Below are 24,016 nucleotides of genomic sequence, written 5' to 3' on the forward strand. Positions count from 1 at the left end.
TGTAGAAGCACGTGGCTAGGAAAAACTCCCTAGAAAGGCAGGAACCTAGGAAGAAACCTCGAGAGAAACCAGGTTCTGAGCGGTGGCCAGTCCTCTTCTGGCTGTGCCGGATGGATATTGTAAGAGCACATGGCCATTAAGTCAAAAACAAGGTAGCAGGTCCAGTGAACAGGTCAGGGTTCCATAGTCCCAAGCAGAACAGCTGAAACTGGGGCAGCAGCCCGACCAAGTGGACTGGGGACAGCCAGGAGTCATCAGGCCAGGTAGTCCTGAGGCATGGTCCTAGGGCTCAGGTCCTTCGGGAGGGGAGAGAGGGAGAAATAGATAATTAGAGAGAGCATACTAAATAAACACAGGAAACCAGATAAAACAGGAGAATTACACCAGATATATCAGACTGACCCTAGCCCGCCGGCACATAGACTATTGCAGCATAGATACTGGAGGCTGAGACAAGGGTGGGTCAGGGGACACTGTGGCCCAGTCCGGCGATACCCCTGGACAGGGCCAACCAGGCAGGGTATAACCCCACCCACTTACCAAAGCACAGCCCCCACACCACTAAAGGGATATCAACAGACCACCAACTTACTAACCTGAGACAAGACTGAGACAAGGCCGATGATGATGAGGATAATGCCCACTCTTCCTTAGATGTGTTTGCTAGCGATAGTGTATTTTTGCCACTGCTCAGTCTGTCTTTGATATGATCGAATGTAAGTGTGCATTATGACCAGTAGCCTAACATGTAAACATAATATTCAGAATTGTGTATATTTATTTACTAGGATGGTAGGCCTAAAACTGTAACACACAAGTTAACATATATTTGACACTGTTGCCCTCTGTTGGGCATAGTTGATAACACATGTACATGTCTGTAAGTGAGCTCTGAGTCATATACAAACTCATTTCCCACCATCATATTCATTCTCTCATGTTGTCTCTGTATCATACTGTACATTGTAATATGTGACAAAGCATGAAGGACAGATACATAGGAATGAAAACCCTGTGTTCATTGCTGTGCTGTTGAGGTAACAGCTACAGTGCCTTCAGAAAGTATTCACACCCCTTGACTTTTTCCACGTTTTGTTGTGTTAGAAAGTGGAATTAAAATTGATTTAATTGTTATATTTTTTTGTCAACGATCTACACCAAATACTCTGTAATATCAAATTGGAAGAACAATTTTTGAATGTGTGAAAAAACTAATGAAAAAACAAATATATCAAAGATGGATGGGTTAGCTGACGACATCACTCAAACGATTTGTGCATGCTTAATGGGGCAGACGTTCGTGTGTTGTAATTCTGGATGGCAAGATTGAGAAGAAACTGCCATGTGGGGAATCGTAAGTGGTTTGTTTCATCTTGATCTTGATTTCATGTCAATGCTAATATGGCTACAATTCACTAGCCATATTAACCAACAACTGTAACGATGTATTTGAGAGACAACAAGTGCTCAGTGCAAATTCATTTCTGTTTTCAATAAACATTGGAGATGAATTATAGCTTACATTTTGTCAATGATCTAAAGCCAACCCTGTCTGTTTTTCCCCATAGTTGTGCACGTGTCGGTTTTGTTGCTAAACAACCAACCCCTGAATAAGTATTCAACCCATATTATTCTACATTGAATAACATAGTAAAAATAAAGAAAAACACTTGAATGAGAAGGTGTGTCCAAACTTTTGACTGTATATATTTGTGTGCATGTATACAGTATCATTCAAAAGTTTGGACACATCTACTCATTCAAGGGCTTTTCTTTATTTTTACTATTTTATACATTGTAGAATAATTGTGAAGACATCAAAACTATGAAATGACACATATGAAATCGTGTAGTAACCAAAAAAGTGTTAAACAAATCAAAATATATTTTATATTTGAGAATGTTCAAAGTAGCCGCCCTTGCCTTGATGACAGCTTTGCACACGCTTGGCATTCCCTCAACCAGATTCACCTGGAATGCTTTTCCAACAGTCTTGAAGGAATTCCCACATATGCTGAGCACTTGTTGGCTGATTTTCCTTCACTCTGCAGTCCAACTCATCCCAAACAGCCTGGAGGTGTGTTGGGTCATTGTCCTGTTGAAAAACAAATGATAGTCCCACTAAGCGCAAATCAGATGGGATGGCGTATCACTGCAGAGTGCTGTGGTAGCCATGCTGTTAAGTGTGCCTTGAATTCTAAATAAATCACAGACAGTGTCACCAGCAAAGCACCCCCATTCCAACACACCCCCTCCTCCATGCTTCATGGTGGGTTCCACACATGCAGAGATAATCCATTCACCTACTCTGCGTCTTACAAAGACACAACAGTTGGAACCAAAAATCTCAAATTTGGACTCATCAGACCAAAGGACAGATTTTCACTGGTCTAATGTCCATTGCTCGTGTTTCTTGGACCAAGCAAGTCTCTTCCTTTTATTGAAGTCCTTTAGCAGTGGTTTCTTTGCAGAAATTCGACCATGAAGGCCTGATTCAGCAGTCTCCTCTGAACAGTTGATGTTGAGATGTATCTGTTACCTGAACTCTGAAGCATTTATTTGGGCTGCAATCTGAGGTGCAGTTAACTCTAATGAACTTATCCTCTGCAGCAGAGGTAACTCTAGGTCTTCCTTTCCTGTGGCGGTCCTCATGAGAGCCAGTTTCATTGCACTTGATGGTTTTTGCGACTGCAAAAGTAATGATGGATTGTCATTTCTCTTTGCTTATTTGAGCTGTTCTTGCCATAATATGGACTTGGTCTTTTACCAAAGAGAGCTGTCTTCTGTATACACCCCTACATTGTCACAACACAACTGATTGTCTCAAACGCATTACAGTTTTTTACAATCGCTAGGACCCATTTCTCAATACTTAGGTCACTTTTTCAAAACTCTTCACACAGTCTATGTGGACAAGACTGTGGATAATTGTGTATTGCTTTGGCACAAAATGCACTCAATGACTACATCTTTCAAATTTCATGAATTATTTTCTCACTCAACACCAAAACTCCATCTACCTACAGGCCAATTTGCACATGTTAACATACTCTTTTCAAAACTGTTAAACTTAAGTTCAAAACCTAACATAACACAAAATTAAATAAGACAGTAATACCGAAATATATTCCAAATCTGAAAGATTAAATACTATCAAAACAATTAGACAAACCACAGCTGATCCCCATTGTAGCTGAACATCTACCCAGGTGTTCGTCTTTCAATTTCATTACCATCTATACAAAAGGGGACATTTTTAGGAATAATGCACTGTACTGTAATGTAAACATGGACCCAGCCAGATATAGAGAAGTGGCTGATAGAGAAAGAAGAGTGGCTGGGAGAGGAGTACGTATGTGTGGTGGAAGAAGACTGAGAGGAAGATCAAGAGCTGTAGTCAAATCAAATCAAATGTATTTGTCACATACACATGGTTAGCAGATGTTAATGCGAGTGTAGCGAAATGCTTGTGCTTCTAGTTCCGACAATGCAGTAATAACCAATGAGTAATCTAACCTAACAATTTCACAAGAACTACCTTATACACACAAGTGTAAAGGGATAAATAATATGTACATAAAGATATATGAATGAGTGATGGTACAGAACGGCATAGACAAGATGCAGTAGATGGTATCGAGTACAGTATATACATTATACATTATAAATAAAAACAAACCGACCAAAACAAAACTGGACCGGCACAGACCTAAAAACAAAAGTACTATAATTTGATAGTTTCCTAACAGCAAGTGTTTTACTGAGTCCTCTTTTACTGCTGTCTGCTATAATGAGTAATGTAGGGTATGTAAACAAAGTGGCATAGTTTAAAGGGGCTAGTGATACATGTATTACATAAAGATGCAGTGGAAGATATAGAGTACAGTATATACATATACATATGAGATGAGTAATGTAGGGAATGTAAACATTATATTAAGTAGCATTGTTTAAAGTGGCTTGTAACGGCTTTCTTCCTGGGAAGGAGAGGACCAAAGTGTTCATCTTATTTAATAATAAATACAAACTGAACACTTCCAATACAAAATAACCAACGTGGCAAAACCGTAACAGTCCTATCTGATGCAGAAAACACAAGAACTATGGTCAGAACGTGACATGGCTAGTGATAGTCTCAGATGAGATTAGGGCTACTATAATTGGTCATGTAATAAATCATGGTCTATCAATGAGAGAGGCTGGTCTGAGAGTGCAGCCAAATCTGCAACGGTCAACAGTGGCATCTATTCTGAGAAATTTCTGGCAAAACAACAGTAAGATAGTAAACAGTAGAACAACAGTAAGAAATGTGATTGGGAAACGAGCCACACTGGATGTCCTGGGCCAGAGGGATGCCAACATCACAATGTGTGCAGAAATATCCTCTGATGGATTGCTGTTACCCAAACCTCTAATTGGGCCATACAACAACGAGCGTCTCATTCCATTCCTGGATGTCACAGGTGAGGAAAGGGTTGCAGTGAGGCGAAATCGGCCAACGTTTGTAAATGTATGGGACAATGTGGCTTTTCACCAGTCCCGTGCAGTCACAGAGTGGTTTGCAGCCCATCCCAGGATGGTGTCGCTTTTCCTCCCACCTTACTCTCCAACTCTCTGTCCCTTTCAGGTTTGATAGTAAATTGAGATACAGAGAGTGTCACCGAGCTGGGCTGTATCAATAAAATGTAAAGATCAATGTCTCCCGTAACCAATTTTTTCATCCGTGTTTTTTACTTATATGACTAATGTGCACATTGTAATACTGTCATACCCTCACCGTCATTGGGGTCACAGTATGGCTACTGCCACGAGGTGACAAAGACCACTAAACAGCAACAAGCCATAGATCAATAAAAAATAATAATAATCAAGTTGAATAAAACGTTTTATAATAGATGATTAATAAAATAATTTCAAAACCTGCACAATATTCTGAACATTGTATTTGTTTCAATGACCAATATAGCTGGAGTAACCTATGTGAATTGAGCATATTTTGCAGCCAACTCCCCTAATCGAAACAAATGGTCTGGTCCGGCCATACGCGTGCCCTCCGCTGCAGTAGCGTCGTGAGTGAAATGCGCTGTCCAAGGGCAGCCTATTGCCACTGTCAGATGAGGGGTGGACGTGTGTCGGCTGTAACAGTCTTCTCATCGCCCAGGTAAATGCCAATATACCGCTTAAGTTATCAACTCTAAATATCATGTGTATAGTGTGACATTTATTGACTCTGTTCTAGTACATAACTGTTGATTCTTTCGCAAACAAAATTCATAAGTCTGGGTTTACAATGACACAAACTAACATGACTTCAAACGCTGTCAATATGCATCTGTTTCAGTGATACAGATTGTCACTCATATTGGGAGAGGATCCGCTATACTGACGCGCCGGGTGCCCAAATTGATGACCTGTGTCGCGCAGCGAGACTCGAGTGGAGGCGAACGGATTCGGTTTAGTCAGTCGTCCTACTGAGCCCTTCCCAGCTAGCTAGTTTGTGCTTGTGGCTGGAAACTTCACCCAGAATTTGAAACTTGTCAGCCGAAGTTGGGACTTGAGTGTAGAATCATTCAGTTTAAATCTGCAATAAATGTTATTTACCTGTCACCCTGGCCTGATATTGGATACACTATTCTAGCTTACTCCCCTCCTCCTGACTGCGGCAACCGGGAGCCAAGGGCTCAGACTGCGGCAACCGGGAGCCAAGGACACTGAGCCCCATGTAGTGTTGCCTGCTTAAGGGTTAACTCTCCCCATTGAGCAGCAGACTGTATCATGGTGACATCCACATGGTTACGCTCAGTCTCAAGTAAGAGTTAGACGTTGATCCATGTTTCTCAAGAGTCAAATTTCGAAGTGTTTAAGGTTAAGTTCAGGCAATAATTCCACATTCTTGAGGTTAGGAATTAACTCAACATGGTTAAGGTTTGGGATAAGCTTAAAACTAAAAATATATTTAAAAAACTTTCTATAGCTGGATTCAAACTTGCATAGGTGGGAAGCAACTGCTGCCTGGTGGGAACAGAAGCAACTCACTCACATCGGAAAGCACCTTGATACAACACCATTGCACTGGTAATGGTGACAACCAGATGGTGACCAATACTCCCTTCCCATCAAAATAAACATCACTTTCCTAAGTTTTAACTAGCACCATTGTTGCCAGCTAGCCAGCATGAACTAGGTCCGTGCACAGCCACTGGAAGTAGGGGTGCTGAGGGTGCTGCAGCACCTCCTGACAAATCAGAATGAAAATATATATATAATAAAATTAAATATTTCACAAAAGTAGTGCACTGGGGCTTTACTTGGTATTAGCAGACCGATATAGATGTCTGTAGTGCTGGCAAAAAAAATATTTTCAGCATCTCTGCTTTGGCAAAAAAAAGGTAGTTGTATAATTAAGAACAGTATCTTGCAGGATTCAAGGATTGTAAGAGTTGTTGCCCTGTTCCTTCCTCTGCAATTGTCATTCTAATGGAATCCAGAAATAACAAAACCCTGTCCACAAACATTTACATCAAAAGGTGCAAAGCATCTACATCAAATTAAATATTTTTCATGATCAAATAACATATAAAACAACCACTTTGTTGTGCAGTATTAATTGACCATCCTTACAAACCACTTAATGTAAATGTACATTACTGTATTGGCTGGTCAGAATGGTCATCTAGGTTTGTACCTGTTGACTTTCCATCGCCATGAAGAAAAACAATGCACAATACAGTAATTGAGTACATTGAGACATCAAGTGGTTTGTGATGATGTGGCTCAGTTGTAGAGCATGGCGCTTGCAATACAGTTGTGGGTTTGAGTCCCAAGGGGGACCAGTACAAATAAGTAAGTTGCTCTGTATAAGAGTGTCTAGGAAAATGAAAGAATAGACCATTTCAGTTTTCACATAGAAATAAGTTGCATTTGCAAAGTATTTCAAGAAACTGGAAAACATATATCAGGCAAGTGCTTTTATGTTCCACAAGTAGTGCACTGGGCCTTTACTAGTCTTCTGGATATCAGGACAGCGATCACTGACCTCGGATTAGGCAAAAAAAATTCTTCAACAAGCAAGACGCACAGGACATTCTCCAAACACCCTACAAGGCCAACATCCCCGTTATTTGCAAGAGGAAGAAACGCGGGTACAGGGGACACGAATATCCTACCAACGGGACATCAAAAACTGTAATATCCTATGTTTCATGGAATCGTGGCTGAATGACTACATGGATATTCAGCTAGCGGGATATACGCTGCACCGGCAAGATAGGACAGCACACTCCGGTAAGACGAGGGGGGATGATCTGTGCATATTTGTAAACAACAGCTGGTGCACGAAATCTGAGGAAGTCTCTAGATTTTGCTCACCTGAAGTAGAGTATATTATGATAAATTCCAGGCCACACTATTTTCCTAGAGAGTTTTCAGCTACTTTTTGTGGCTGTTTATTTACAACCACAGACAGATGCTGGCACTAAGACCGCACTCAGTCAGCTGTATAAGGAAATAAGCTAACAGGAAACCACTCACCCTGTGGCGGCACGCCTAGTGGCCGGAGACTTCAATGCAGGGAAACTTAAATCAGTTCCACCAATTTTCTATAAACATGTTAAATGTGCAATCAGAGGGAAATTCTAGATCACCTGTACTCCACACAGAGACGCATACAAAGCTCTCCCTCGTCCTCCATTTGGTAAATCCGACCACAACTCTATCCTCCCGATTACAAGCAAAAATTAAAGCAGGAAGCACCAGTGACTGGTCTATAAAAAAGTGGTCAGATGAAGCAGATGCTAAACTACAGGACTGTTTTGCTATCACAGACTGGAACATGTTCCGGGATTTGTCCCATGGCATTGAGGAGTACACCACATCAGTCACTGGCTTTATCAATAAGTGCATCGAGGACGTTGTCCCCACAGGGACTGTACGTACATACCCCAACCAGAAGCCATGGATTACAGGAAACATTCGCACTGAGCTAAAGGGCAGAGCTGCAGCTTTCAAGGTGCGGGACTCTAACCCGGAAGCTTACAAGAAATCCTGCTATGCCCTCCGACGAACCATCAAACAGGCAAAGCGTCAATACAGGGCTAAGATTGAATCATACTACACCGGCTCCGACACTCGTCTTATGTGGCAGGGCTTGCCACATAACTATTGCAGACTACAAAGGGAAGCACAGCCGTGAGCTGCCCAGTGACACAAGCCTACCAGACGAGGTAAATCACTTCTATGCTCACTTCAATGCAAGCATCACTGAGACATGCATGAGAGCATCAGCTGTTCCGGATGACTGTGTGATCACACTCTCTGTAGCCAATGTGAGTAAGACCTTTTAAACAGGTCAACATACACAAGGATGCATTGCCAGACTGATTTTTTTTTTTTTTTCTTCTTTTTTTTTTTTTTTCTTACCTTTATTTAACCTTTATTTAACCAGGCAAGTCAGTTAAGAACAAATTCTTATTTTCAATGACGGCCTGGGAACAGTGGGTTAACTGCCTGTTCAGGGGCAGAATGACAGAGTTGTACCTTGTCAGCTCGGGGGTTTGAACTCGCAACCTTCCGGTTACTAGTCCAACGCTCTAACCACTAGGCTACGCTGCCACCCCTACCAGGACATGTGCTCCGGGCATGTGCTGACCAACTGGCAGGTGTCTTCACTGACATTTTCAACATGTACCTGATTGAGTCTGTAAAACCAACATGTTTCAAGCAGACCACCATAGTCCCTGTGCCCAAGAACACGAAGGCAACATGCCTAAATGACTACAGACACATAGCACTCATGTCTATAGCCATGAAGTGCTTTGAAAGGCTGGTAATGGCTCACATCAACACCATTATCCCAGAAACCCTAGACCCACTCCAATTTGCATACCGCTCGAACAGATCCACAGATGATGCAATCTCTATTGCTCTCCACACTGCCATTTCCCACCTGGGCAAAAGGTACACTTATGTGAGAATGCTATTCATTGACTACAGCTCAGTGTTCAACACCATAGTACCCTCAAAGATCATCACTAAGCTAAGGATCTTGGGACTAAACACCTCCCTCTGCAACTGGATCCTGGACTTCCTGACGGGCCGCCCCCAGGTGGTGAGAGTAGGTAGCAACACATCAGCCACGCTGATCCTCAACACTGGAGCCCCCCAGGGGTGCGTGCTCAGTCCCTTCCTGTACTCCCTGTTCACCCATGAATGCATGGCCAGGCACGACTCCAACACCATCAATAAGTTTGCAGATGACACAACAGTGGTAGGCCTGATCACTGACAATGGCGAGACAGCCTATAGGGAGGAGGTCAGAGACCTGGCAGGGTGGTGCCAGAATAACAACCTATCCCTCAACGTAACCAAGACTAAGGAGATGATTGTAGACTACAGGAAAAGGAGGCCCGAGTACGCCCCCTTTCTCATCGAAGAGGCTGTAGTGGAGCAGGTTGAGAGCTTCAAGTTCCTTGGTGTCCACATCACCAACAAACTAGAATGGTCCAAACACACCAAGACAGTCGTGAAGAGGGCACGACAAAGCCTATTCCCCCTCGGGAAACTTAAAAGATTTGGCATGGGTCCTGAGATCCTTTAAAGGTTCTACAGCTGCAACATTGAGAGCATCCTGACTGGTTGCATCACTGCCTGGTATGGCAATTGCTCGGCCTTCGACCGCAAGGCATCACAGAGGGTAGTGCGAACGGCCCAGTACGTCACTGGGTCTAAGCTGCCTGCCATCCAGGACCTCTACACCAGGCGGTGTTAGAGGAAGGCCCTAAAAATTGTCAAAGACCCCAGCCACCCCAGTCATAGACTGTTCTCTCTACTACCGCGTGGAAAGCAGTACCGGAGTGCCAAGTCTAGGACAAAAAGGCTTCTCAACAGTTTTTACCCCCAAGCCATAAGACTCTTGAACAGGTAATCAAATGGCTACCCGGACTTTTTGCATTGTGTGCCCCCCCCCAAACCCCTCTTTTACGCTGCTGCTACTCTCTGTTTATTATATATGCAGTCACTTTAACTATACATTCATGTACATATGTACATACTACCTCAATTGATCCAACCAACCAGTGCTTCCGCACATTGGCTAACTGGGCGATCTGCATTGTGTCCCGCCACACGCCAACCCTTCTTTATGCTACTGCTACTCTCAGTTCATCATATATGCATAGTCACTTTAACCATATCTACATGTACATACTACCTCAATCAGCCTGACTAACCGGTGCCTGTATAAAGCCCGTCTACTGTATACAGCCTCGCTACAGTTTTTCACTGTCTTTTTACTGTTGTTTTTATTTCTTTACTTACCTATTGTTCACCTAATACCTTTTTTGCACTATTGGTTAGAGCCTGTAAGTAAGCATTTCACTGTAAGGTCTACTACACCTGTTGTATTCAGCGAACGTGAAAAATAAACTTTGATTTGATTCTATTTTGCTACATTATAAACTTCTATTGATGCAATCCATTCATAGGCTATGATTCCGTTGCCTTGTTGTTGATGTTGTAAATTTGTTACACTTGTAGGTTAATACCGTCATGTCAACTATGAACGTTATGCGCCATAATCATGAAGGAACCCTAGATTATTATCTCCACCTTCTACAGTAATTTTGAGATAATTTGACTGGCCATAGTGTAACTTCTACACTGTGATATCTGCTTTATGTGTTAGTAGCCTAACATATTAACAAAACACTGCATGCATGTTTTAATGATCTGATAATATGCTGTTTTGTAGATTCAAGATTCAATTTTATTGTAGGTTACATTAGAGAGCTCTATCATCAAAGTTGTACTTTTATTACCTTCTGTTATTTAGCCTACTTTTACTTCACCTCGGTTTTATGTCTTGTCTTTATGCATATCATCAGACATCATCAGTATATCTGGGGATATGTGAATGTGCATGCCATCCCACTGGGCACGGATGTCAATTCAATGTCTATTCCACGTTAGTTCAACATCATTTAATTGAAATGACGTGGAAATAACGTTGATTCAAACAGTGTGTGCACACTGGGATGGATGTCCCAGATAGCTGCAACCCATGACAACTACCAATTGCTGTCCACTGTAGACTGTATTTTTGTTAAATGACTAATGTAATTTTATAATTTCATTTTGGTTAGACACAACCTTCAAAAATGTGGGTGACATTGCTAGCCTGTTGCTCAGAGCGAGAGAGAAAGAGAGGGGAGAGAGTGAGATAGGAGAGAGAGAGAGAGTGTGTGAGCGAGATAGGAGAGAGACAGCCAGCTTGCCCCTCTGATGTGGAATTATTTTGAGGATTAGCAGCTCAATTTCTCTCATACAAAAAAAATGTTTTAGGGACACAAAAAGACTATAAAATCACCAGGAATTTTGCTAAAATTGTTATGGAAACATCTTTCCAGGTATACCCACATTATAAAAAAAGAGACGTGATCATATCTCAATTGAAACAAGGTATGAAAGTATTGTTATTTTCAAATACAACCTCTTTTGGGTTTACTTGTGGTCAATTTGTAGTGTACAAATGATAAAAAGGATATCCTCCCCCCACAAAAATCGACCTGCGACTGAATCTAATTGCCTAGTACCCCTGCTGTAAAAGCTGGAATGCTGACCACTACCACTACAGGTTGAAGTCATCGCGGTCCACAGCATCAGGTCCATATCACAGTGTTATCCTGTGATCTCCAACCCCCCCATTGAGCCATGGCATGTAGTCACCACTAGCCGGCCTCCGCTCAGTAACCTGCCCTGAACTTTAGTCACTGTCACTAGCCAGCTACCACACGGTTACTCAACCCTTTATCTTAGAGCCGGCTGCCTATGTAAATATACATGGAACACTGGTGACTTTAATAATGGAATACTGGTCACTTGAATAATGTTTACATACTGTTTAACCCACATCATATGTATATACTGTATTCTAGTCAAGGCCTATCCTATTAACTATTACTGTACATATACTAGTCTATCCTACATATTATTCAGATATATATACAGTGCCTTGCGAAAGTATTCGGCCCCCTTGAACTTTGCGACCTTTTGCCACATTTCAGGCTTCAAACATAAAGATATAAAACTGTATTTGTTTGTGAAGAATCAACAACAAGTGGGACACAATCATGAAGTGGAACGACATTTATTGGATATTTCAAACTTTTTTAACAAATCAAAAACTGAAAAATTGGGCGTGCAAAATTATTCAGCCCCTTTACTTTCAGTGCAGCAAACTCTCTCCAGAAGTTCAGTGAGGATCTCTGAATGATCCAATGTTGACCTAAATGACTAATGATGATAAATACAATCCACCTGTGTGTAATCAAGTCTCCGTATAAATGCACCTGCACTGTGATAGTCTCAGAGGTCCGTTAAAAGCGCAGAGAGCATCATGAAGAACAAGGAACACACCAGGCAGGTCCGAGATACTGTTGTGAAGAAGTTTAAAGCCGGATTTGGATACAAAAAGATTTCCCAAGCTTTAAACATCCCAAGGAGCACTGTGCAAGCGATAATATTGAAATGGAAGGAGTATCAGACCACTGCAAATCTACCAAGACCTGGCCGTCCCTCTAAACTTTCAGCTCATACAAGGAGAAGACTGATCAGAGATGCAGCCAAGAGGCCCATGATCACTCTGGATGAACTGCAGAGATCTACAGCGGAGGTGGGAGACTCTGTCCATAGGACAACAATCAGTCATATATTGCACAAATCTGGCCTTTATGGAAGAGTGGCAAGAAGAAAGCCATTTCTTAAAGATATCCATAAAAAGTGTCGTTTAAAGTTTGCCACAAGCCACCTGGGAGACACACCAAACATGTGGAAGAAGGTGCTCTGGTCAGATGAAACCAAAATGGAACATTTTGGCAACAATGCAAAACGTTATGTTTGGCGTAAAAGCAACACAGCTCATCACCCTGAACACACCATCCCCACTGTCAAACATGGTGGTGGCAGCATCATGGTTTGGGCCTGCTTTTCTTCAGCAGGGACAGGGAAGATGGTTAAAATTGATGGGAAGATGGATGGAGCCAAATACAGGACCATTCTGGAAGAAAACCTGATGGAGTCTGCAAAAGACCTGAGACTGGGACGGAGATTTGTCTTCCAACAAGACAATGATCCAAAACATAAAGCCAAATCTACAATGGAATGGTTCAAAAATAAACATATCCAGGTTAGAATGGCCAAGTCAAAGTCCAGACCTGAATCCAATCGAGAATCTGTGGAAAGAACTGAAAACTCCTGTTCACAAATGCTCTCCATCCAACCTCACTGAGCTCGAGCTGTTTTGCAAGGAGGAATGGGAAAAATTTTCAGTCTCTCGATGTGCAAAACTGATAGAGACATACCCCAAGCGACTTACAGCTGTAATCGCAGCAAAAGGTGGCGCTACAAAGTATTAACTTAAAGGGGCTGAATCATTTTGCACGCCCAATTTTTCAGTTTTTGATTTGTTAAAAAAGTTTGAAATATCCAATAAATGTCGTTCCACTTCATGATTGTGTCCCACTTGTTGTTGATTCTTCACAAAAAATACAGTTTTATATCTTTGTTTGAAGCCTGAAATGTGGCAAAAGGTCGCAAAGTTCAAGGGGGCCGAATACTTTCGCAAGGCACTGTATATATATGTATATGTATATATATATATATATATATATATATATATATATATATACAGTGGGGAGAGCAAGTATTTGATACACTGCCGATTTTGCAGGTTTTCCCTACTTACAAAGCATGTAGAGGTCTGTCATTTTTATCATAGGTACACTTCAACTGTGAGTGACGGAATCTAAAACAACAAAGTTTTTTCTAATGATCAATTAGCCTTTTTAAAATGATAAACCTGGATTAGCTAACACAACGTGCCATTGGAACACAGGAGTGATGGTTGCTGATAATGGGCTTCTGTACCCCTATGTAGATATTCCATTTTAAAAAATCAGCCGTCTCCACCTACAAAAGTCATTTACAACATTAACAATGTCTACACTGTATTTCTGATCAACTTCATGTTATTTTAATGGACAAAAAAATTGCTTTTCTTTCAAAAACAAGGACATTTCTAAGTGACCCCAAACCTTTGAATGGTAGTGTACTCTCTCTCTCAACGGCAAGGCTGACAGAACTCTCTGGTCTAATTCCTCTCTTGTTGATGTGTCAGTGATAGAGACAGAGCACAAAGACCAGAGATAGGGCTGTTTGTGGCTCTGAGCAGAACAAAGAGCAGTCTGTTCCACGTCCTCTGGAACTGTATGGGCCTGTTTCAGTATACTATGAGATTTTTGGGGAGTGAGCCTATTAGTTCAACAATGACCAACAATATGTGGCTGAGCTGTCTCCATCTGTATGATTCAGCTGGCCCTGCAGAGACAATGGTATCAACAACCGCAACAGGAAAACTGGCCAACAAATGGCCTGACATAGAGATGAGGTCCAGGTCATGTGTGTGTGCGTGTGTGCGTGTGTGCGTGTACCAGGGGCTTCCAGAAGGGCCATTGTTCTTGTGGTCATTGCTGGTTTACCTTTGACTGGGATGCAGCCACAGTAATTCTGAGAAATGTGCTGACTCATCATGGCTGCCCTGCTCACAAAGGCTCTGACACCTGTTGTCTGTTTAATCACCACTGCGTGCCTGTGTCTGTGTGAGTGTTTGTCTAAGTCCTGATAGGCCTACAGTATATGAGTGATCTGTGCTGTAGAGGATGGTCATGTGTCGACTGTAGCCTCAGTAGTGTACCAAGACCCTCTCTGTGATTCCAGCAGCACCTGCTCTGAGGGTCAGTGTCAGAACAGGATAGAACAGAACAGCACTGTCACGTCACTCAACAGCCCATCTGGCAACTGACGGTACATTTCATTTGTTTTTGTTATAGCTTCGTGACCTCACCAAGGTGGAAAGCCAAGCCTTGCCTAATGAAATTATGCATTAGGACTGCATACCACACACACACACACACACACACACACACACACAAAATGGGGCTTTGTCCTCTAAGGGCTCCTGAAAGAGGATTAAGCATGCATATAAAACAGTAGACAATAAAGAAAACACCCAATCAGCTGGGCTGAGATCAGCTGGGCTGAGATGGGCTGAGATCAGCCTGAGGATGAGAGAGGACTTAGAGAGAGAGAGGGGGCTAGCAGCCAGAGGCAGGTTCAGCACCAGATTCAAACAGGACAATTCCACCGCTAACGCCCAAAAATACACACCATAGCAATCATTTAGGATGCTTTGTTAGGTGCTATTTGATTGATGTACGTGTGTCTGTATTGTGAATTGGTGTGCACAGTGTTTCCCCTAGATGTTATATATATTTGAATATAGGGGGAAACACAGTGTTTGCACACTTATGCGCACATGCTTGTGTTGTGTTATGTGAAGACCTTTGAGTAAAAAGGTGAAAGGGTTCAAGGTGTGTCAGTCAGAGCTGTTCTTTTCAGATCACAGGGGCATTTTGTCATGCATTGAATGTGCCACTCAGAGTGTTTATAATAGTGAGTACCAGGCTGGCAGCAGGTTACTGACTGAGTGGCTGTGACTGGCAGTGAGCATGAACCTGTCCTGTCCCCCATCTGTTGTCTCTCTGTCTCTCTTGTCATATTCAACCTTTCATCACTGCGTTCCACTCAAACACTACTACCAGGTTGCCAACTGAGGTCCTGGAGCGCCACAGACAGAGTGTGTAAAGTCCTACATCACCTGCTTTAATAATCACTAATCGTGGTTTAGATCACAATTATTTAAATCAGGTGTGTCACTGTTGAACCATGCACTCGCTAAGAAACTCCACTTGGCCATGTGTCTCTGTGAGTTGTGTGTAGACTTATTAGAGTGTTCCTCAATGGCATGTTATTTCTGTAGAGTACTAAAGGCGAATGGCTGGCAAACTATGGTTTGTGTAGGTACAGCCCAGCACAAACTCACCTGATCTAAACAACTTAAGTTAGGCTTATCAAAACCCTGCACTCACTGAGAGTCTCCAGTTGGCTATGTGTTTCTCAACAGCAGTGGTTCCCAAACTTTTTATAGTCCCGTACCCCTTCAAACATTCAACCTCCAGCTGTGTACCCCCTCTAGCACCAGGGTCAGCGCACTCTCAAATATTGTTTTTTGCCATCATTGTAAGCCTGCCAACACACACACTATACGATACATTTATTAAACATAAGAATGAGTGTGAGTTTTTGTCACAACCCGGCTCGTGGGAAGTGACAGAGAGCTCTTATAGGACCAGGGCTCAAATAATAATATAATAATAATCAATAATTTACCTCTTTTATTTAACCATCTTACATATAAAACCTTATTTGTTCATTGAAAATTGTGAATAACTCACCACAGGTTAATGAGAAGGGTGTGCTTGTGTGGATGCACATAACTCTGCAATGTTGGGTTGTGTTGGAGTCTGTCTTAAATCATTTCCCACACACTGTCTGTGCCTGTATTTAGTTTTCATGCTAGTGAGGGCCGAGAATCCATTCTCACATAGGTACTTGGTTGCAAAGGGCGTCAGTGTCTTAACAGTGTGATTTGCCAAGGCAGGATACTCTGAGTGCAGCCCAATCCAGACATCTGGCAGTGGCTTCTGAATGAATAACATTTTCACAGAACCGCTTGTTGCAATTTCGATGAGGCTCTCTTGTTCAGATATTGGTAAGTGGACTGGAGGCATGGCATGAAAGAGATAACATATCCAGTTGTTTGTGTCATCCGTTTCGGGAAAGTACCTGCGTAATTGCACACCCAGCTCTCTCAGGTGCTTCGCTATATCACATTTGACATTGTCCGTAAGCTTGAGTTAATTTGCACACAAAAAATCATACAATGATGGAAAGACCTGTGTGTTGTCCTTGTTAATGCAGACAGAGAAGCTTCTTAATCATAGCTTCAATTTTGTCCCGCACATTGAATACAGTTGAGGAGAGTCCCTGTAATCCTAGATTCAGATCATTGAGGCGAGGAAGAGCATCACCTAGATAGGCCAGTCGTGTGAGAAACCCCTCATCATGCAAGCAGTCAGACAAGTGAAAATGATGGTCAGTAAAGAACATTAAGCTCGTCTCTCAATTTTAAAAAATGTGTCAATACTTTGCCCCTTGATAAGCAGCGCACTTCTGTATGTTGTAAAAGCGTTACATGGTCGCTGCCCATATCATTGCATAGTGCAGAAAATACACTAGAGTTCAGAGGCCTTGCTTTAACAAAGTTATCCATTTTCACTGTAGTGTCCAAAACGTCTTTCAAGCTGTGCATGCAGTGTACCTAAGTTGCGTCGGGACCAACGGCTTGCACGCGAGTTACCGCTCCACTATGTCTCCCTGTTTTATGGGTTTTGCGCCAACAGTACAGATACCAACATGAGCAGCAGCTACGTTTGCTACATACGGACCGTTAGTGGAATTCCCGCGAGAGAGTAGCGGTTAATGTGATTGGATGTTAATTATTTGACTAGGCTACCTGTGTTTGACATTGTGTTGTTACCACACCAGATGTTTCAATTTGATTTTTGTCAGTGAAACGAGGCTACTGCAGGCGAGGAAAGAAACCTCACCCAAATGTATAAGCCCGGTTGGAAAATATAAATGGACTGTTTGAAAATGTGAAAAAAAGTCCACTTTTAGAAAAAAAGTGACCCCATAGTATAACCGTTTATGGTTCCATGTAGAACCCTTTTTAGTTCCAGGTTTAACTCTTTTGGGTTCCATGTAGAACCCTCTGTAGAAAGGGTTCTACATGGAACTCAAAAGGATTCTACCTGGAACCAAAAGAGGTTCTTCAAAATGGACAGCCGAAGAACCCTTTTTGGTTCTAGATAGCACCTTTTTTTTTAAAGACTATTATAGTGAAGGCTAGTGGCTGATCAGTGGTCAGTATACTGCTTTGTGAATGTGTCAGTGTTGTTTTGTGCTGCTAGTGACAGTGTGGGCACTGTGCTGTGTGCTGCTCTCTCTCCTCTCTCTAGGCCTATTGTGAAACTGAACAGCTGATTGTGTTAACTAGCTGTGACGTGGGCCGACCGTATCACAGCCTCATTTGTGTAGATTACACTGTGTGTGTGTCCCTTGCATGTTTGTGTGTTCTCGCCCTCGCACAAGTGTGTGTGCATTCATGCATAGTCTCTTATGACTGTGCAGCTTAGGGAATATAGTTAGCATGTCACCCACCCCCAGAGCTCAGAATGTTCCTGACTCTGACTTGTTTTCCTCCCCTCACTGCCAGTACTCACTGTGACTGTCTGACAGGCTGCCTTCTCTTCACACTAGGAATATGTATCTAAGGAAATTACTGTCGCTCCTCAGCCTCAAAGGAAACCATGTTGCTTAGCGTAGATTAGCATAGTTTTTTTTGGGTTGCTGCAGGTTAGGTGAGTTGGTATAGTGAGCCTGTGTTGCTGTGTGTTGTAGTTTTTGAGGAAGCCCTTCTCTCCAGACACCACTGTAGTGGTAAAGCAGAAGGATTTGAAATTTAGTGACGCCAAATGAGCTCCCAGAGAATCTGCCAGGGGACACAATACTTGGGTGTAAGGTTTGAGTGTTCATAGATTGCGTAAGTAGATTTGATTAGTTGATTGAGACATTGATTGCTCTCTTTCTCTCTCTCTCTACAGGTGATCTTGGACACTGAGTGAGGCTAGGCAGTGTTGGGCTGATGGTATGTGGGTCTTTTCACTTATTTCTCTCTTTTGTTTGTTCCATCTCTGTGTGTCTATCTTTCTCCTTTCCCCTTCCCCCGTTTGTGTGTGCAGTGCCTGTGGTGTTAGTAGAAGTTGCCCCCAACATCTGGCCCAGAGTAGAGGGGCAACTTCCAACACTATCTGTTTTAGAGCATCTTCTTCTTGTTTGCTTCTTCTTGCTGTCCCTTGTTTTCACTCCCTCAAAACCCATTTCCTCTCTTTCTATGGTAGACTACTAGGCAAGCATTATCTTTGAGCTGATTGGATGCATGTTGTGGACTCCCATTGGCCACCGCTGAACTTTGACCTCTCCTGTCTCAACCCATCCCGTCCTGTCCTACAGACAGACAGGCAGACAGTGAACCCAGAAACACACACCCTACTCTACTCCCCTATCCTACCCCCATTCCCCTGTGTATGAGAGTGCTGCACCCTCGTATGCAGAGAGGAGGTAGTGGGAGGCATCCAGGGGGGGTCGGGGGGTAGAGAAGGGGCGCAGGACTCAGGCCTCAAGAGGTGTTCCTCTCACTCAGACCACCACTCCCCCTCCAAAATGACCCAGAATGCCCGAGAGAGCATGGGGGTCCTGGGCCAGGGTCTGAAGCAGCTGTTCCAGCAGCAACGCAGACGCCTGTCCCTCTCTCGCTTTACCCTAGCCTCCTCCTCTGCATCCTCCTCTTCCTCATCCTCTGTGATCTCAATGGGTGGCCCCTCTCGCTACCCTCCCGAGGACTACCTCACCCCCCTCCAAGCCCCCTTGGCCTGTTCTGACTCTGACCCCCCCTCTGGTGGTCTCCTTGCCCCCCCAGCTGGTCAGGGTGCCGGCCCTGTGGGCACGATGAGGCGTGGGACTATGCTGCAGAGCCAGCACCGTGGGGGGAACGGGACAGGGCCAGGGGGAGGGGGAGTAGACCAGGATCCCCCTCTGAGAGGCAGCCCCCAGACCCCCCACCGCCACCCTACCTATGATGCACAGAAGCATTCCGAACGCCTGCGCTCCTCCTCCACCACGGACAACACCACACGAAGTAGCCCCTCCCCTGGATACAATCCTGGATATGCAACGTCAGGCGACGTGGTGCTGTCGTCAGGATACCAGTCCACGGAGGAGACAGACAAGGTGAGCAATGTCAGTTGTCAATCATATTAGGGTATTTTTTGGTTTGTGGTCATGTTTTATCTGGTAATGGATGTAATACAATCCTGTCCTACTCAGGTGTTCTTCATCCAACAGGCCTGTTCTTAAATATTGAGGCTTAAAGGGACTCTTCGGGATATTGGCAACCTTTATCTACTTCCCCACTGTCAGGTGAACTCGTGGATAACATTGTTATGTCTCTGTGTCCAATATGAAAGAAGTTTGAGAGTTTCGCGAGCCAATGCTAATTAGTATTAGCGCAATGACTGGAAGTTTATGGGTATCTACTAGAGTATGACACGTGATGCCATGTGTGTATAATAATGTTTATGTCCTGTAATGCTAAATGCTCCTGAGCAGAGGCAGTGCTAATCCAGGCTCAGGTCAGAGGTACACACACGCATGTCTACTCAGATCAGTCAGAAACTGGTATTCCTGAGCCCCGACTGCCCAAAGACTGTCCCAAGTACGTCTAGAGCAAATATGATATGCATTATCCTAGCAAGATAGCCAAACACCCCTCTCTGGATGTTTGAGAATGGTATGTTCCACTGTAATTGCTGACTGCCATGTAGTCAACAGACGCTGTTTCTTAGATTCTCAGTTATTTAGTTACAGTATATGTTATGAGACGATGTGAAGATGAATTATCCACTAGAGGAAGAACTAACGCTGAATGTTATAAAAGCATTTCTGTCATGTCAAGAAGATACATTTTATTTTAACAGTAAAGTAGACATGCTGTCTATCCATATAATACATTAAGAAGAGCTCCTTGTGTTGTAGGAGCACTGAGCTTTTATGAGAATTCTTATCATGTTTTGGAAATTGGAAATGCTTGACATGCTACATCACGCAAGATGTGGAGGTTATTTTTCTGCATCCATGTGTATGTGTGTTGTTCTGTGTTCAGAATGTACAGTATGTGTGTATGACCTCTCAGGGAGTTGATGCTTGTCCATCTGTGATAAGATAGGTCAGAGGACCTCTCAGGTTTTGCATTGAGAGTTCTGTACCAGACACTGCTATAACCGCACGCACGCACGCACGCACGCACACACACACACACACACACACATTCACACGCATACACACACACCCCCAACGACAGCCTGGTGGACAGTGTATAAGAATAGACCACTTGTGTCTGAAAGGACAGAGCTCAATAACAAAGGAAAGCTGACGCAGGGGAAGTACATGCAGTATTTTCCTGCTCATCTAGCATGCTATGTTCTTTTAATACCCTCTGGTGAAGTAGCCTCTCACTACAGTAGGTGTGAACGGTGTTAATTTGTGTTCACTTGACTTTATCTAATGTCTGTATTTAGTTTGAGTGCCAGACTATTTTGTCATTCAACAACATTACTACCTCTTGTTGCCAAGATAGACACGACGTTGGCTGAAAGAGAAACAGACTGGCCCCAGTGAGAGAATATAGATTTTCAGCCTTGCTCTCCTCTCTGAAAGTATAGCTATAGCCATACCGGTGTGTAAATGCCTGATGTTTGTCCTTACTGCCACCAGATGGCGGTGTCATATCAGATAATGGCTGTAGTCTGATCTGCGTGTGTATATATAGCCATTTTACAGTTTGTTTTTTTTACAATCGCTAGGACCCATTTCTCAATACTTAGGTCACTTTTTCAAAACTCTTCACACGGTTCTCCTAACTAACTTTCAGCTTGGCACAGCAGTTCATTTCATGTTCAAAATGCCCTAAAACTACCAAAACACTTCATACATGTCTCAAATCAGCTCATTCTTCCACAACACGAGCAAAGGTTGTCTCCAAACAAGCGCACGTTGTCACTCATAAAACAATGAACTAAACAACACTAACAACAGGTAGCATTACACAATGTTTTCTTTACAAAACAAGAAGGACACCTTTACTGTTTAGAATTCACTGCAGTATATGTTACAGGGATGAATCAGACGTGATGCAATATGCTTCAATATGTTTTATGTCATGTTATGGCATTGAGTGATTCCAAAATACATGAATTTGTATATACACGCCATCTACCGACTAGTAGCAATACTAGTCAACCCTATCTTATGCATTTGGCCACAGGTTCTCTTCCATGTCACATCTTATGTCATCTTGGGCAATACACCTAGGAAATAATCTTTTGGAATGCCTGGTCCATCTCTGGCAATCTTCTGCAGATATGTCCAGGCATCCAGCATTCATTGCATCCAGGATGGACATTTGATCATGTGGATGGTGGTCATAAACCTTCCACCTCCATGAGGAAAATAATTCCTATATGTGGTTGAGGAATGGAGAGAAAGGTGGGAGGAAAAGTGACACCATCCTGGGATGGGCAGCAAACCACTCTGTGACTGCACGGGACTGGTGAAATGTCACACTGTCCCATACATTTACAAACGTTGGCCGATTTCGTCTCACTGCAACCCTTTCCTCACCTGTCACAATCCTTCCATAGAGGTCATCCAGGAATGGAATGAGACGCTCGGTGTTGTATTGCCCAATTAGTAGTTTGGGTAACAGCAATCCATCAGAGGATATTGCTGCACACATTGTGATGTTGGCACCCCTTTGGCCCGGGACTTCCACTGTGACTCTTTTCCCAACCACATTCCTCCCTCGCCGCCGTGTTTTAGCCAAGTTGAAACCAGCCTCATCCATAAAGATGAATATGTGTTTGCCTAGCTTCAATGTCCTTTACTCTCTAAAATAAGTCCACAAGGCAACATAAGAGTTAGGCTATTATGGTAGTTTACATTATACCTAAAAACATGCCATTGTGTGCCTCTGCCCTGTTTGGTTTTGTTCAAAACCAGTTCTGTATTTTGTAGTCATCTTACCTGGACTTATTGGTTCCTGAGTTGCTTGACTTCATCAGAGTTTCTCTCAAAGGGGACAGTGTACAACTGCTTCATCCTGACTTGATGTTGTTTCAGGACTCTAGAAATAGTTGTCATGCTTACATTGTCTGCCAATACTCATCCTGAACCTCTGAGTTTTATGCCATTGTTTCTGATAACCATATCAACGATTGCAGTTTCCTGCCCAGCAGTGAAAATCCTACCTCTCCCGCCTGTAGGAGGGTCCTATGCAGAAATACAAAAACAATTACAATTGCACACAAGTAGTTTTGGAGGCTTTGCTCAATTTACTTCTGTAATGTGCAGTTCAGTCAGATGCCCTTGCAGAATGCACATCTTACCTGTTGTTTTGCTGGAAATTTTGCAGAATTGATGACACTGTTGACCGTTGCAGATTTGGCTGCACTCTCGTCCTTCATAACACAACCCTGTTCGCTTAACCACCAATGTGTCAGAGGAAACATCGTACAACTTGCGACCAGCCCGCCACAAGGAGTCACTAGAGCATGATTGGACAAGGACATCCCGGCTGGCCAAACCCACTGAGCCAATGGTCTCCCAGTCATGGCCAGCTGAGACACAGCCTGGGATTGAACCCAGGTCTGTAGTGACATACTCAAGCACTGCAATGCAGTGCCTTAGACTGCTGCGCCACTCGGGAGGCCCCACAAAAAAGTGTTTTAAGTGAGAATTAGACAGGTCTGATGCTGAAAATGAAAGGAAATGATTGTCTACTTCACCCATATAATTTGTTTGCAAAATAAATTGACTGTAGTTCCAGTAGTTACATGACAAAAAAGTTATTAACTACTGACAACATTACCAAGATTTGAATGTAGTTAAGCTACCACTAAGCTACTGCGAAATGTAATTAGATTCCTTGTTGAATTACATGTAGTTCAGGTTGTTTTTAGTCATAATAATCAATAACATTTCAACCGGACAAAAGCTTTGTCAATATAAAAGGAAAACAAGAAAGGCGTGCTCTCGGTCGTGCGCGTGAAAAACCTCTGGGACACTGCAGTGTCCACTCATTCAGACTGGTCTTACTCCCTAATTTTTCAGAATACAAGCCTGAAACAATTTCCAAAGACTGTTGACATCTAGTGGAAGCCATAGGAAGTGCAATTTGAGTCCTAAGTTATTGGAATCTGTATAGGCAGTCTATGGAAAACTACAAACATTAAAAAATCCCACTTCATGGATGGATTTTTCTCAGATTTTCGCCTGCCATATCAGTACTGTTATACTCACAGACATTATTTTAACAGTTTTGGAAACCTTAGAGTGTTTTCTATCCAAATCAATGTATTCCTGCACAATAAGAACGGTAGTGTGTATT

The 24,016-nt window shown here is 42.9% G+C and overlaps 1 protein-coding gene across 1 annotated transcript in view; it reads left to right on the forward strand.

Moving 5' to 3' along the window:
* Positions 1-5,095: 5,095 nt before the first annotated feature.
* LOC112215737 (transmembrane and coiled-coil domains protein 1) overlaps positions 5,096-24,016 on the forward strand; it is a 71,274-nt gene continuing 52,353 nt past the window's right edge. The window contains exons 1-3 of the mRNA XM_024375066.2: positions 5,096-5,161; positions 18,618-18,661; positions 19,493-19,803. Coding sequence (XP_024230834.1) covers positions 19,522-19,803 — 282 coding nt within the window. The 5' untranslated portion in view covers positions 5,096-5,161; positions 18,618-18,661; positions 19,493-19,521. The remainder of the gene's footprint in view (positions 5,162-18,617; positions 18,662-19,492; positions 19,804-24,016) is intronic.

The sequence above is a fragment of the Oncorhynchus tshawytscha genome, linkage group LG16 (genome assembly GCF_018296145.1).
Source record: "Oncorhynchus tshawytscha isolate Ot180627B linkage group LG16, Otsh_v2.0, whole genome shotgun sequence".
NCBI lineage: Eukaryota > Metazoa > Chordata > Actinopteri > Salmoniformes > Salmonidae > Oncorhynchus > Oncorhynchus tshawytscha.